Consider the following 15,835-nt stretch of genomic DNA (forward strand, 5'->3'; position numbering starts at 1 on the left):
CGCGCGTAAAGGCCTGAAGAAAGCGGATGAGCGGCTCCTTCTCCGCCTTCTCACCAATACATTGCTGTGCCCGGCAGCACTAAAACATTTTGACCCCTCATTTAACGGCAGCTGCCCGCACTGTAGTCCGGTGTCTTCTGACACCTATCACATGATGTGGGCCTGTCCCTCGAACCCGACTGTTCCCCCCATCCCCAACAAAACCAGTGAGCACTGGGAGGCGACCCTGCTCGACTGCCATGAATTACAGGCCCAGCAAGCCTTATTCGGGCGCTCCCGGGCAGCGGCCACCGCCACTGGGGTCCCATACTAGGGACCTCCGCGTAGTGCTTGTAAGGATCGGTTGTTTACGGACTGATCCAAACATACCTCCTGTCTCTTCCTGTTAAAATGTTTTCACCACCACCACCAACGACTGCGCCAGGAGTAGTATGATGTCTGAGAGGGATATGCGAACGTGGATAAGGACCTATTCAGAATATACCGGGTGTTTCAGTGAACACTTTCAAAAATTCTCATAAGTAGAATTTTCTTGATTTCTTTCTTGATTTCCTTTGATTTCTTTTGATTTTCTTTTGATTTCTTTTGATTTCTTTGATTTCTTTGATTTCTTGATTTCTTTCGCAGCACAGTATTACGAATGTTGGCGGACACCAGAAAACCGGTGAATCGTTTTAGGTAGTAAACTGGTTCACTAATTTTTAATACTTAATTTTTAACTATTACAGTTAGGCACCCAGTTGCAATTAGATATTTGTAGTTGGTTGTTATTAATAGCCATATCAGTTTTTAGAATTTCGAAAATGCGATTATCCTCGGCGCTGTGCCTCGACGAAATTTGGCTTTTTCGACTAGTTACGTGCACTGGAGGGGATGCTTTGCCTGCATGCTTTCGATAGCGCATGTATTTTTCACCCGATGCAGCCAAACTTTGTAGAGCCACAGCGGTGAGGGTAATTGCGTTTTCGAAATTCTAAAAACTGATATGGCTATTACTAACGACCGGCTACAAATATCTAATTGCAACTAGGCGCCTAACTGTAATAGTTAAAAAGTTAATTATTAAAAATTAGTGAACCAGTTTACTACCTAATATGATTCACCGGTTTTCTGGTGTCCACCAACATTGGTAATACTATGCTGCAAAAGCCAGATCTTTACCAAGAAAATTCTACTTATGAGAATTTTTCAAAGTGTTCGCTGAAGCACCCGGTATATGAGCATTAACCATTGCCACCATCCGAACAAAGTTAACACAAGTGCTGGCGTAACTGATTCGCTTTTTGCATAACTACAGCCACGAAGTCATTTTGTGGTGCTAAAGAAAGCCCCCAATGGGAGTGTGAGAAAAGTCTAGTAGTTTGGAAAAGGTAAATCGAGCGCATATAGATTTATTTAAAACACTTGTTCTACTTTTTTTATCCAGAACTTTACTGGTATAGAAGATATAGTGAAGCAAAATGTATGAAAATAAAAATCGTTTCGAGGAATAGAAATGGTGCACAACTGTCTCACATATCTCCTTGGGCATTCGAACCGGGCCGCAAAGGAAGGAATAAAAGTGAAACAAGAAAGGAAGAAAGACTGTTCCGTAGTGAAGGGCTCCGGAATAATTTCTGCCACACAGGGACTTTTATCGCGCACTGACATCGCACAGGACATGGGGGAAATTTTCGTTTCGCCCCCATTGATACACGGCCGCCTCGATCGGGTTCGAACCCGGGTATTCCGGCTCAGTAGAGGAGCGCTTTCAAAACTGAGTCACAGCAGCGGGTACGATAGCTGGCTACCGTTTCACAGAAACATGAAGGCTTATGAAAAAAACTGGTGTCGATTACGTTACTTCCTAATGCGAAATTTGAGCACAGCGCATCAGCTGTTCCAGCTTTTAGATCGATTGAGGCAAAGAATTCGAGCAAGACATATGTGTACAATTACAGACAACTGGTTACATTTCAGACATATTCCTTCCTCAAGAAACACTCCGCTAACAGCTCCTTACTGTCGTGAAGGAAGCTCCGTGGTCACCGAAATAGATGGATATATGCTCGACTTGCTGCAGCAATCCCTGGTTCTCAAAGAAGAGGTCTATGCAAGTATTTCACGAGGTTGTCAGAGCCGTGGGAGGCGTTGCGAGCGAAAGTAACGTGATGTTCTTCTTCATGGGTGGTAAGGAATTCCTATTTGTCTACATACCTGCATTAAAGTCCCCACCCACCCTGCCTCCCTAGCAGGTCGCAGTTATTGGTTGACTGCGAGAGTTCACTCACCCTTGTCAGCATTCACGCGTGAGGCTAGCCTACATCTCTCTCTCTCATCACCCAACGTACTTATACGCGCGATTAAGGCGTCCACTGACCCAGGGAGCTAGTTAAGGTCCGGGTTGTGACAATAGCCCTAGAAGTCGCCGAACACAACGGGCTCTTGGCCACGTGAAGGGGCTATAACCCTACATCGTCTGCTACATTTGTCGGCGGAAATAAAGTTTATCCTCCTCCTCCTCTGCGCACTTCCTTTCCCTAAAATTATCGGAGTGTAAAACGTTCTTAGCGCCAACGCCAATAAATTCAGCCCACATCTCTCTCCGATCAGCCCACGTAACTATAAGCGCTATTCAGGCGTCTACTGACCAAGGCAGCCAGTAATGCGCACTTGATTTCCTTAGAATTTTCGGATGTATGGATGGAAAACTTTCTACTCCCAGCTCTACCCCCCGCCCCACCCCTCCCTAGATAACAAACAAGCAACACTCTGTCGCAGACTACAAACACACTCCCCCTCACCCCTTAACCTAGCCCAATATCATCCCTCCTTCCCCACTCCCACATGTGCCCTATGCCCAGAACCCTTCGCCTCTTCCCTCCACACCATTTCCCTCTGCCCGGCGGACCCTCCCCCGCGGGACCTAGAGAACATCAAGACCTAGGAGGACTGGGAGACCCTGCTGCGCTCGGAGGACCCGGCCGTGCAGACCATCGCCACCGGCCGTGCTGCCAGTGTTATGGACCTTACAAACATAAACACTTGTGTGCGGTGGGGTCGTGCGGGGACCCTGGGGCGTGCCCCGATTTCCTGTGTAAATAAAGTTTTTTCTCTCTCTCAACACTAATCAACACAACGAACGCCGGTGGCCTATGGCTTCAGCACTGCGTTTCTGGCAGAACTTTGTCACTGCTAACGCATCCAGCGCACATCTGTTACCGTCCCGTCACGTAGCTTAAAGCACGATTAAGGTGTCCACTCTTCCAAGAGTGCAGTTATGCGCCTTCCCTCTGCTCCAGGTGTCCACCGAGATCTGCGAGACAGGTACTGTGCCATATCCTTTCCTCAAAAACTAATTTACGAATCTTACCCTCTGCTTTCCAACGTCCCGCTGCATTTGTTTCGCAGCTTAAAGGGAAGCTGAAGAGATTTTCGAATTCATTAAGATGCTTACGTATGGATGTGAGAACCTTAAAAATCATGCGGGTGAAATTTTTTTGCAGATTCATCGCTTAGGAGCGACGTAATCGCCGTTTAAAATTGCGCCGTAGCTCCGCCCCCCGCTGTCCGCCGAGCGCTGCTGATGACACTGACGATGCGAGCCGAAACCGGCAACCGTGGGGTGGTGACGTAAACACTGGTGTTCCGTCGCCTCGCAGCCTACGCGACCGCGCTTGTTTCTGCGTGCGTGCCATCGTAAGCTGCTTCGATCTGCCGTGTGTTCCTGTATTTGTGCGTTTTTATGTTTGTGGTGACGTGTGCAGCATCGAGTGAAGCGGTGGATTATCATGCCGGCGTTCTGCGCAGCCTTCGGTTGCACTAACACCAGCGGCCGCGACGATGTGGTCTTTCATTATTTCCCACAAAATAAGAAGCTTTCCGCGAGGTGGGTCGCTGCTGTGAAGCGAAGGGATTTCAAGCCCTCAAAGACTACAGTGCTATGCTCTGACCACTTTCGTGATGAAGACTATAACCAGAGCCTGTCGATAATGCGTTCATTGGGACTGTCAACAAAGTCAGCCCGACTGAAACCCGGCGCAATACCGTCTGTCTTCGCGCACAGGAGCTCTTCACCGCCACCGAGGCCAGCTTTCGCGAAAAGGAGGAAGCTCGAGGTAAGAATTTGTGTATTAACTCTATGAGAACTTGACTGCGCGAACCGGTGTTCTGTATAGTGTATGGCGCGTAATTTCGTGGACGCAAGACTTTCGGTAGTAGTGAGATGAACGTCGCTGGAATGAGAATATCAGGACGGCAGCAAACTGCAGCTTACAAAATAAGTGCTTAGCTGTTATGCTTGCAGGCATGCATCATTCATCTCGTACAGCATTACTCATATCAGAGCTCGGCCTTAAATTTTTTGGCTGAATAAAAATCTTAAACTGCTACTAATACTGCAAAGGTGGAGCGACGCGAAGTGCGCCTCACAACCGGAGACTGCGCGCCGCGCGTAAGCAGAGAACTTCGTTCGGTGAGCACGTGAAAAGACGTTATATGCAGACTCTTTACTCAATTATGTTGGAGCTCAAATATTCTAGGATTCATGCGTAGCCCTCAGTGGCGAGAACATAGGAAGTAGTACACGGCACATTTTTCTTCGTGCTCGGAGCGCCGAGAAAACTGTTTGCAGATGTTTCTGGTATACGGGCGCGCTGCGTTTCGTTTTCAATTTGGGTTCGCCTGGGACCTCGCTGATAGCCGCTTCGTCAGCGCCCAATGTACGCAGTCATGGCGCTTGCAGTCCGGCCCCAAAGCGTACACTTTTTTTTAGTGATCTACGTCGGACGCGCCCGCTGGCGCTGTGTTAGCGCGTGAAGTTGACTGTCGGGGTGTAAGTTTTTAAAGAGAACTTTTTTGCTTGGCTATAGTATTTGCAGGAGGTGCTCCAAATCTGCAAATACAACATAATATGAAAATAAAAATTTAATTAAGATATGCAGTTTAGGGAGCTAATGGAAGCCTTCTGCCTATTACTGGTGTCTGCCATATCCCCCAATATAGCCCCAGGGATAAAATTAATGTAAGGTTAGTTACCCGTTTTTTAAAATAAATTTTGGACCTTTTAAAGAAACACTTGGTATATAATAAATGATCTCACTTTGCACGGAGCTCGCCAATAAACAAAATGGTTTATGAAATAAACCAGAAGATTTTACTCATACTGAAGCACAATTTTGTTCTGTTTGCAACAATAACATCATATGGCTTATGCCTTTCAGGTTCTTGGCGAACTGCTGCAAGATCAGGACTGCACACCAGACGATAGTGCAAATCAAGTGTGCATGGAAAATGACACCACACCTGGAGGCTGCACACCAGACAGTCAAGAATGCACACCAAACAGCAATACAAATCAGGACTGTGCAACAAGTCGAATGCCACTGGCAGATGCTGCTGAGGATCCTGCATCTAACTTTTCTAAAAGTGATGACAAGGCTGACAAGTCTGTTCAAATTCTAATGCAGCCAATAGCAGTAAAGTGTTCTAAAGCGTCACAAACAAACATGAAAAAAAGAGTGGTGTCAAAAGCAGTGCAGACAAAGCCTTGTGGTGTTTCTATAGGTATGTTCTCATTAATTTGGCATGCCACAACTACGATGAACTAACACGACAGAAACCGGCCCTTTGACAGCCATCAGTGATGTCCTAGGCATATGCTTTCTTTCAGTACAGAAAACAAATATGCACACTGTTGAGAGAACTGTTGGGCTCACATCATACACAACAAACATTTTAATTTCAGTAAAAACAGCTTGAGGACACTACTGCTTGAATGAAACAAATGTCATTCAGTTTTAATAACTGCTGCATGTACCTCAATGTTTTTTTTTTTCAGGTATTCAGGTTGGTGCCTCCATGATCAGCACAGCCAGCCAAGTTAATCTGTGCACCACCGTGCGTGAAGAAGGCTGGGGTGACCATGATGATGATGAGCTGTGTGACGATGGTAGTGGTGACTCGTTCAGCCGTGATGATGACTACTACCCCTTGGATGACTGGGATCATGGGTATATTATATTACTGCTGTTAAAGAATGCCAATATTTCAGAGCCAAAAATCAGAGTAGCTGCAGTAGTTTTGCATGTTTTTGTGTTTGTTTGCGGTGTGTAACTTAGCTGAAAGGTTGCTATTTCTTCCAGGAGTGTCGAGTCTGATGAAGAAAACTGCAGTGAGGACTGTGATCAGGACTGCAACGACAACACTGAGAAGGAGAGAATTATCTTAGTCGAAGAGAAGCATCTTGAGGTGCTCTTCAATTTGTGCCGCAAGTGTTTTGCACCGTGCACAAGCCTTGTGGACTGCAAAGGCACTCTCTTCCGTGTGCGTACAGTCTGTAAATCAGGCCACATTTGTTTGTGGCAAAATCAAGACTGCACTCAACAGCTGCCTGTCATAAACCTACGGCTTTCCTCAGCAATACTGTTCAGTGGGTGCAACCCAACCGCTACACTTAGAATGCTTTCTCTTATTGGTGTGCAAGTTTTTGGAGAAAGGACATTTTTTAACATCCAACGTTCTCACCTCTGGCCTGCCATTGAGACAGTAAGCAAATTTCTTATAACATTGTTTTAAGTAATTGACTGCAAGTGCTTATTGCTCCTGGAATTTTTCTTTTAAGGTATGGAAAAAAGAACAGGAAGTTTTGCTTGCGGGTGTAACTGAGCAAGGTGTCAAACTTGCTGGTGATGGCCGGGCCGATTCACCTGGATTCAGCGCAAAGTTTGGCACTTACTCCTTGATGGTTCTTGAGTGCAACAAAATATTACATTTTGAGCTTGTGCAGGTTTGTTTCAACTTCAGCATGTTTTTTATAGCATGCTGTTTATGTAACTAGCAGCGCAACAAGACAGTTTTGTGCAGCAAATGGTCACTTCACTTTCCTTCTGTCTCCACAGTATGTGCAATTATAATATATAAATACGAGTACTGAATCTTTTCACATTTTACAGTCCAATGAAGTTGGTGGAAGTAGCCACATGGAGCTGGAAGGGCTGAAACGTGGCCTTGAATTTCTCCATGATCACCAGTTTCAGATAGCATCCATTGTGACGGACCGGCACGCACAAACAAAATGTTTTCTTTGAAAGGAGAAGGCGGACATCATGCATGAATTCGATGTATGGCATGTCGTGAAAGGTATCATGCAGGCTATTTTTTGATGGATCAGAATACGTTAACTTCTGTTATATATCCTTGCAAGGAATGTGTGCTTCACTTTTCTTTTAATATTTCTGTCAGGTGTTCGCAAGAAGTTGCTTGCTGCAGCCAAAAGGGACGACTGTAAAGAGCTCACGGCATGGACGCAGGCTGTCGGCAACCACCTCTACTGGTCAGCTGCCTCAAGCGAGGGCCACAAAGAACTAATTGTTCCAAAGTGGAAGTCTCTTCTAAATCATATAAGAGACATTCACAGCCACGAAGATCAGCTCTTCCCATTCTGCCTCCATGAAGACATTGAACCAAGGGAGTGGCTGAGTGCAGGTACGCTGCCTATTTGATAGAAATCTGAAGTACATCAGTGCAATTTTTTTCAGCTGTACCAAACAGTGGCACACTATACTCTTGGAGAGCTTTCTGGGGCTCTACATACAGTAAAGTCTGTGCAAGAAAGGGAAGGAGATGGTACTTTGTTCCTGTGCCATGGTGTGTGGTCTTCCTCAGCACCAGCAAATCCTCGTCCTCTTTCCAGCTTCCCCGTTAACCCCTGCACCCATAAGCCGTACAATGAACTGCTACCCTCAGCATAGGGGCAGAGACCATCCATTGCTTTGCCTTTTGATGCAGAGGCACAAAAAGCTGTCCAGGAGTATGGTGTACTGTGACTGACCATCTAGGAAAGTTTTGTAACTTGTTTTCAGTTGAAGTCCTATTTTGGGCTGTGATGAATAATCTGATGTTTTCTCTGGTCACTTTTTATGTCATTGCGTCTCCTGTAGCATGGATAGTTATTTTTTTTCAAATTTCAGAAGTAGCAACTTGAACTACAGCTCCGTTTCTAGCCACACAGTCAGTCTAACGACAAGTAGTATAAATGGAGGCGATATATTGCTTTGCTTGGTACTCAAAAATGTAATGTTAGTACCCTAAGCGGAATAATACAAGAGCAGGAACTGCTTGCTTATGACGAGTTGTACATTTTGTAATAAGAAAGCTGGTGCTTCTGTACTTCTTCATTCAGAGTCCAAGGCTTTCCAGAAGCTGAAGGAAGTAGCAACTGCCAAGGTCCTCCTAAGAGACTTACCACAGCTGGCAACAAAGTTCCAAACCTATGGTTTAGAAGCGTTTCACAGCGTTCTGCTCCACTTTGCACCTAAGTTGTGCCAGTACTCCTTCGAAGGCATGGTGGCAAGGTAAGTGTTGAGTTTTATAGTTATATCTTGACAAAATATTTAAACCAAGCTGATGCGTATTTTGGTGCAGAAAATTTCTTCTGGAAGATTGGTATGTAAGCAAAATAAGAAATAAAAAGCATACTCCTGCCACAGTGAGCATTGAACATTTTTTTACACATTCATGGAGGACATATTTTTATGAAATGGCAGCTTAGTATGAGTTAAGCCACGGTCTAAGCATTGTGCAACACGCAGTGGTTTATGTTATTACTAACGTTTTAACTTTCCATATTGTATTCTGCATCTTATGGCTGCACAAAATTGTTCTTGCATGTCCTCTGCAATTGTTCTCTGCAATAAAATAGCTCTGCATGACAAATGCAATCAGTTATGTAACTGTTTCCAGGACTCGACTAGAAGCCATGCATTACAATGAAAATGGTGAAAGAAGGCAGGCATGCACACAGGATGGAAAAGACAGGTGGCTTGTCAAATACCCGAAAGCCACAGGAGGGAATCCTGTTGCCTGTCCTGTAAAGGAGCAGCCCACTCATGGTAAGCTGGTGTACTCCACTTTATTTGTGCAGATAACATCGTTTTGTTACATCCTCATGCAGGCTATGTCAAGAGACTGCTAGAGCTGGTTATGTCCGAGGATCCAACTGTGTTGCGGACAAGAAGGACGACAAATGTGGAGATTCCGCCACCTCTCAGCAGCCGCTTTCTGAAGACACCAAAAGAAGAACTTGTAAAGCAGCGAAAAACAAGGTTCAACAAGTAGTGAATTGAACATGGTTTCGTGGCAGAACCTGGAAGACGTAGACGACAGCTGTGTAAATATGATTGTAATTACGTATGCTTGTAATTACGTACGTACGTACGTACGTACGTATGTATGTATGTATGTATGTATGTATGTATGTATGTATGTATGTATGTATGTATGTATGTATGTATGTATGTATGTATGTATGTATGTATGTATGTATGTATGTATGTATGTATGTATGTATGTATGTATGTATGTATGTATGTATGTATGTATGTATGTATGTATGTATGTATGTATGTATGTATGTATGTATGCATGCATGTATGTATGTATGCATGTATGTGCTAGTAGTAACTATGTTTTACTTTGAGTGTGTATGGCAACATAGCAAAATTATATGAAATAAAAGGTATTCAATTGTGTGCTTCACATTCACACTACTTTGTGTCAGACATTTACTACATGCATCAAAGTTGTGAAGGGTGCAAACACTCACTCTAGATTAACTTGAAAAATGTTTGAACCCTGTGTGGACTCCATTTTCAGACGGATATTTCTTGCGGATAGCATCCAGGACACAACTTGGCAGGATACGCCTCTTGTGCTTCCCCATTCTTTTCCATACGAGATATGCGAATTGCCGATATGCAGCATATCTCAACTGCCTATGGAAGTGAAAGTAAATTACATTATTGTACATATACTCTCTTAGCTACACCTGCTTTCTCACCTGTTTTTGGAGTTCTTGTCTTCTTTTGCAGATAGAATGGTTCCTCGTTGTGCAAGAGCCACTTCAAGCACAGTCCTGTTGAGACAAGCATCTTTGAATTTTTTTGTGCTTGTAATGCATTGTGGATTCTTCTGCTTTCTGGCAATCTCATTAACTTCCTGGCAGCAGCAGCAAAGTTCCTCCTTTTCCATTGCAATGCAGCGATCGCAGGAACACCTGTTTTGGAAGTACAGTGTTTACAATGGCATCAGTCAACTGCCAGGGATACATTTATTATAACACATGTAGTCGAAAAAAATTGCCGAATGCATCATGGCTTCATACATTAATAATATTATATAATTGTGCGCCATGTGTTCTACAGCCAGCCTTGCGATTCGCCTGCTCTGTTGCAGCACGAGGCCATCGAGTTAGTGAAAAAAATCACTTGTCGCTTGATCTGAGAACAGCACGACAAAGGCGGCCGCAAACGGATGGAGATATTCCTACAAGGGCTTGCAGTATGAAGCAACTCGCCGAAACAAGGATTTTAATTTACTGCCAGATCCCATCTTGGCACGCAGAACGGAAGGCGCACGTTTGTCACCTCGACGAGTTCTGCCGCAAAGCGCCGCGAACTTGTTTTACGCGTGTGTTATGAATCGAGCCGGCACGCAGCGACCATGAAGCGATGCCAGCATAAAATTTGCGAGCAAAAAGAGCCTGATAACTTCTTGCGCATGTCAATGGTCTGTGTGGATTACAAGGAGATTTGCGGCAGCACCGACAAGCGGCAAGACAACAATGCCGACGATCGCATCCCGCTTACATTGCATTTGGAAAGTTTCGTGGAGCAGAGTTATACCAGATTTGCTCGCTTCAAAATTAATTCATTGTATCTCTGAACGAAGTTTGGCTAGAAAAGTATGCTTACCAAAGGACATTTCCAACACGTGGAGATGCTGACGCCTCGCTTTCGTCCAAGCCAGAAGCACCGCTTGCGCCAGCATCGTTGCTTCCTTGGAGCGGTTTGCTTTTTGCGATTGGTTCGTACATGTAGGGGATGACGCCAAGATCCTCCTGGTAATTTTCTATGCGTTCCATCGTGATATAAGCATCAAACCAACAGCCACCAACCACCGCGCGCCGCGCTTCATGTGCTACATCGGCGGCGACCGAGCCGGGCTCACCGAGCCAACACCAGTGTTTACGTCACGAGGCGCCCAACCAATCACCGGCGGCAACGAGGCGCGCGAGCTGGCCCGAGGCCGCTGCTGCACTTTTCGCCAAAATAAAATAGGTTTGCGCTTTCCTTTGCCTAATTTCGATGAGAAATTCGAATTCCAAGCGTGGAAAACTGTAAAGTGCATCTCTTCACTCAATTTTTCTGGAAAACCTTTCAGCATCCCTTTAAAGCGGTACTAAGGCGTCCACTGCTGGTGTCAACGAACAAAGGCGACGGTGACACCGCGAAACGCAGAAACGGGCGCCAAAGAGCTGCGCTCTAAAAGCATCGCGATGGGGTTATTCGGCGGTGTCGACGTAGACCGCTGTCCGATCTGTTAAATACTTCCGGGAGGTCACAAATAAGCTTTGAAACAGCCGTCGCCCACAAGGCTCAGCTTCCGTACCATATCCACAGTAACCTTATTGTTATCCCCTAACAACCTGCAGCCTGAGTATCCCATCACTCGCCGCAAGGACAGGACTATCTCTGCACTTTTGCAAGAGAAAATTCAGTTCCTCTCGCTCGTAACACCTCCCACGGCTGTGACAACCTCGGAAGGAAAGGAAAACTTTATTTACACTAATGGTTTTTCCTGCGGTTTGGGGGCATCTTCAGAGACGTCTTGGTTCTACCCCCAGGAGCCTTCTCTGTCGAAGTCGTCCGCCTCTAATCAGTGGTCGGTTGCCCTCAGTCCAGGGCTCCGCTGGCCACTGCTGCCCTTTGAGCTCGCTGTACCACACCTTGTTGGTCTTCGCAGCGGTCGCTGGACAGCAGAGTCTCCCACTGCTCCGCACTCGGGTTTTGTATTTTGGGGACCACGTCTATGTTTTGGCAGGCCCATGTGATGTGGTATAGTGTAGGTTTTTCGTCGCACCAGGGACATTTGTTCGTGTATATCGTAGGGTGCATTTTGTTTAGTATATGTAGGTTTGGGAAAGAGCCTGTTTGTAATTGTCTCCAAGTGACAGCTTCCTCTCTGCTGAGAGATTTGTGCGGTGGGGGATATCGCGGTGGGGGGTGACAACCTCGGGAATTACTTGCATAGGCCTCGTCTTTGAGAACCAGGCATCGGTGCAGCAAGTCAAGCATTTCTCCGACCGTAACAGTTCCTTCATGACAATCAGGAACTATTAGTGCAGTGTTTCTTGAAGAAGGAATATGTGTGAAAAATAACAAGTTGTCTGTAATTGTACATGCATGCAATGTCCGAATTATTTGTTTCAATCTATCGAAAAGCTGAAACAGCTGATGAGCTGCGCTCTAATTTCGCATTAGGAAGTAACGTAAACGTCGATAATTTTTTGTTAGCCTTCACGTCTCTGGTTCACCTCCTCCCTCCGGTCCCTCCGGTAACCGTACGATATAGCTGTTACGTACCTTTCTCTTCCGGGATATTAATAAACTGCCGCTCATGTTCTCGGAGAACCGCCAAAGTGTGCTCCAGCACATTCTTATTCCTGTGAATATTTCTCTCTCGTAATCCGCATGTGCCGTTGCTATATGCCTTTAGAAAACCTTTCCCTTAACCACTTCTAGCGCCTCGCTACGATATGGATTTCGCTGCCCTTGCGAGACTGTTCTTGGTCTTTACTTTTGGTTTCTGCGTATTAATTTTTAGGAACATGGTACTGCTCTGCTAAAGTCATTGATAACGCTTTGCACTTCACCTCCTGTGGGGCTTAGCAAGGCAATCTCATGAGCAAATCGAAGATTAGTAATATGTACAAAAATAACTCTTATCCCCCGGTGTTTCCAATCCAAATCTCTGAACACCTCCTATAAAGAGGTGTTGTAAGAACAGGTCTTCACCGCCCGATCAAATGGCTTGCACATTCAGATTTCATAACTTTCTCTTACCGAGGAAAATGGCTGTGCAGAAGAGGTGTCCCAGTATTTTTAAATTTCGGTCAACTACACCATGGAACTCCGGTACCTGCATGACTTTTGAGGTTTCGACTCAGTCAAACGATTTCTTCTTGTTTGAGCAGGCTGTGTAGGAGCGTTGGTTATATACTGCGTATTTTACGCAATAAGGTATTAAGCTCATTCGGCGGAAAAGTAGTCGCCGTGACCTAGGATTGATAGCAGTCTTCTTAAACGTTTGGGAAAAAATTGGCGGGGCCTTAGCTTTGGCCAAGCCTGGTAGGTTGCGAAAGCAGGTGTTTTATACTGCATATGTTGCGCCTCTAGTGGGAAGGGCGCGGCCCGCCGGCGCAAGCGGCCGCCGCACAAGATGTGCTGCTGCAACTTCATAAAGAGATTGTTAATCCCGTCGAGCACCCTAGCGATGACAAGGTGGTCCTCGCATTGGACTTGCGGGGTGCTTTCGACAATGTGACGTATGATGTCATCCTCTCCCACCTGTCCCAAGTGAACTGTGGGTACAACACGTTCCAATACATTAAGCAATTGCTCACAGATCGTCAATCATATATCCGACTCCAAGACAGTGAACATGGCCCGTACCAACTTGGTACGCGTGGGACTCCACAGGGAGCAGTCCTCTCGCCTCTTCTCTTCAATCTGGCCATGATGAAGCTCCCTACCCTGCTGAGTGAGGTCCCGGGTGTGCAGCATGCCCTGTACGCGGACGACATCACCCTCTGGGCAACACACGGTTCGGTTGGAGAAATCGAGGCCAACCTGCAGGAAGCGGCGGCTATTGTGGATGATTATGCAAACCGCTGCGGCCTTGAGTGCTCCCCGAGCAAATCGGAATTCGTGCACATACGTCCCAATCCAAAGTGCAGAACCAAAATTGCCCTCTCCCTGTTTAGTGGCCCGATACCTGAACACGATGAAATCAGAGTATTGGGACTCTACATACAAAAGAACCGCAAGATTGACACCACGCTGAAGAAACTCCGCAAGGTGGGGGATCAGGTGGGCCGTATGGTACGCCGGGTATCAAACGAACGAGGGGGGTTGCGATGCAAAGACGCCCTGCGGCTGGCCAATGCATTCGTAACCAGTCGAATCCTGTATTCGGCATCGTACCTCCACCTGCGCAAATGCGATGAGAACGCTCTCGAAGTGATTCTCCGAAAAATCTATAAGAGAGCTCTCGACCTCCCAATTGCAACACCCAACCAACGTCTCCTCGGCCTGGGGATGACGAACACCTTTGGGGAGCTGCGCGAAGCTCATCTCAGCAAACAATACTTGCGGTTAACCAAAGCACGTGCGGGTAGTCGCCTACTGACCCGCCTCCACATCAATTACACAACCCAAGAGGAGAAGCGGGTATCCATGCCCGAGGCCTGGCGCTTCGCACTAAAGGTTCGCCCCCTCCCCAATAACATGACAAAAGATGCCCATGATGGCCGCAGCCTCGCGCGAGCGGAGGCCATTTCCAAGCAGTATGGTGCTCGACCAGGGGTATTTTACACGGACGCGGCCGGTCCACACCATGGGGTTTGGTACACGGCTGCCGTTGTCCACCAAAACAACCCAGTTCAGGGCCTCACCTTCCGTGCCCCCAACATTACATTTGCGGAGGAAGTTGCTATCGCACTTGCAGCTGCGGATCCAGCGTCCCGAGTCATTATCACCGACTCAAGGGAAGCTTGCCGCAATTTTGAACAGGGCCAAATTCCAGATCGTGCTTTCCACATTTTACACAGATGTGAGTAACGGGATTTCCCAACCCGGCGCACCATCATCTGGGCCCCAGCACATGCGGGGATAGAGGGAAATAAGGTAGCGGACACTACCGCCCGCGCGCTTAACCACCGGGCATCGCCTCTCTCGCCGCCTGATCCGGCTACTGATTTTAATCCGGCTATTACTTTTCGGGAGATCTCTCTCCTGTATCAAAACGCTCACATCCGATACCCACCCCCCTGTAAAGGCCTCAAGAAGGCAGAGGAGCGTTGGCTACTTCGCCTCTACACCAACACGGTACTGGGCCCAGCAGTGCTCAAACATTTCAATTCGGCCTTTTCGGGCGAGTGTCCACACTGTGGGGAAGTGTTTGCTGACACGTATCACATGTTGTGGGCATGCCCTGTCAATCCTGCTTTCCCACCCCACCCCCACCCGACCCGAGAGGACTGGGAGGCTGCCCTGCTCAGCTGCTCAACTCTCCAGGACCAACGAGCCCTGGTGTCAAGAGCCCGGGTCGCCGCGGAGGCCACAGGGGTCCCGGACTAGGGATCCCTCCTAGTGATTGTGAGGGCCGGGCCCTTCAGGCACGGTCCAAGCAATACCTCTGTATATAGTATAAATAAATGTTTTACACCACCACCACCGCCGTTACCCGACGAGCCGAGTTGGTAGCCCGTCTCTCGCTCCTGGTATGACGTCACGTCATAACGTCACTAGCGCCTCTAGCGGGAGGAGCGCGGCGCGCCGTGGCAAGCGGCCGTCGTTACCCGACGAGCCGAGTTGGTAGCCCGTGTCTCATTCCTGGTATGACGTCACGCTGTGACGTCACTAGGCATGGTATGAAGCCAGGGGTCATTCTAAACGCCAAACGTGGCAAGTGGCCGCCGCTACGCGAAAGGCCGTTCTTGGGAGTAGTATTGCTTCAGCAATAAAAGTCTGGAGGCGTTGTATAGCTGTGTTTCGCGCGTCCAGTTTCTCAGCTTATCTAGTGGAGCCGACACCCTCCATATACCACATCAACTCTCGCGGTGAGTTGACCCCTGGCCCTTTGCATACTGCGGAGGGGTATGCGGGTTGAGTATGCGGCGGCCTCGTATAAAAATTCATTGTACTGCCATGAACACACTGTCAGAAATAATGCCAGCTTCCGCTCGTACGAATGCTTGAAAACTTCACGGACAGAAATTACCAACCGCTTCAGCAGT

General features: G+C 47.1%; 2 protein-coding genes and 1 pseudogene across 2 annotated transcripts; 2 read left to right on the forward strand and 1 right to left on the reverse strand.

Annotated features, from left to right (window-relative positions):
• Positions 1-3,770: 3,770 nt before the first annotated feature.
• Positions 3,771-9,096, forward strand: LOC149328520 (uncharacterized). Its single transcript, XM_089561479.1, has 10 exons — positions 3,771-4,097; positions 5,202-5,544; positions 5,819-5,990; positions 6,123-6,525; positions 6,602-6,766; positions 6,933-7,119; positions 7,222-7,464; positions 8,162-8,333; positions 8,722-8,870; positions 8,933-9,096. The coding sequence occupies exons 6-10, from the start codon at positions 7,086-7,088 to the stop codon at positions 9,094-9,096; spliced, it is 762 nt and encodes a 253-aa protein (XP_089417605.1). The 5' UTR covers positions 3,771-4,097; positions 5,202-5,544; positions 5,819-5,990; positions 6,123-6,525; positions 6,602-6,766; positions 6,933-7,085.
• A 493-nt stretch (positions 9,097-9,589) lies between these two features.
• LOC149328521 (P2X purinoceptor 7-like) lies at positions 9,590-10,900 on the reverse strand. Its single transcript, XM_089559815.1, has 3 exons — positions 10,731-10,900; positions 9,818-10,033; positions 9,590-9,752 (listed from the first exon to the last, which is right to left on the reverse strand). Exons 1-3 carry the CDS (start codon positions 10,898-10,900, stop codon positions 9,590-9,592), a joined length of 549 nt encoding a protein of 182 aa, XP_089415941.1.
• A 2,653-nt stretch (positions 10,901-13,553) lies between these two features.
• Positions 13,554-15,176, forward strand: LOC149328522 (uncharacterized; annotated as a pseudogene).
• Positions 15,177-15,835: the final 659 nt, after the last annotated feature.

This window comes from Amblyomma mixtum, chromosome 9, assembly GCF_055824585.1.
Source record: "Amblyomma mixtum isolate Tamu chromosome 9, ASM5582458v1, whole genome shotgun sequence".
Taxonomy (NCBI): domain Eukaryota; kingdom Metazoa; phylum Arthropoda; class Arachnida; order Ixodida; family Ixodidae; genus Amblyomma; species Amblyomma mixtum.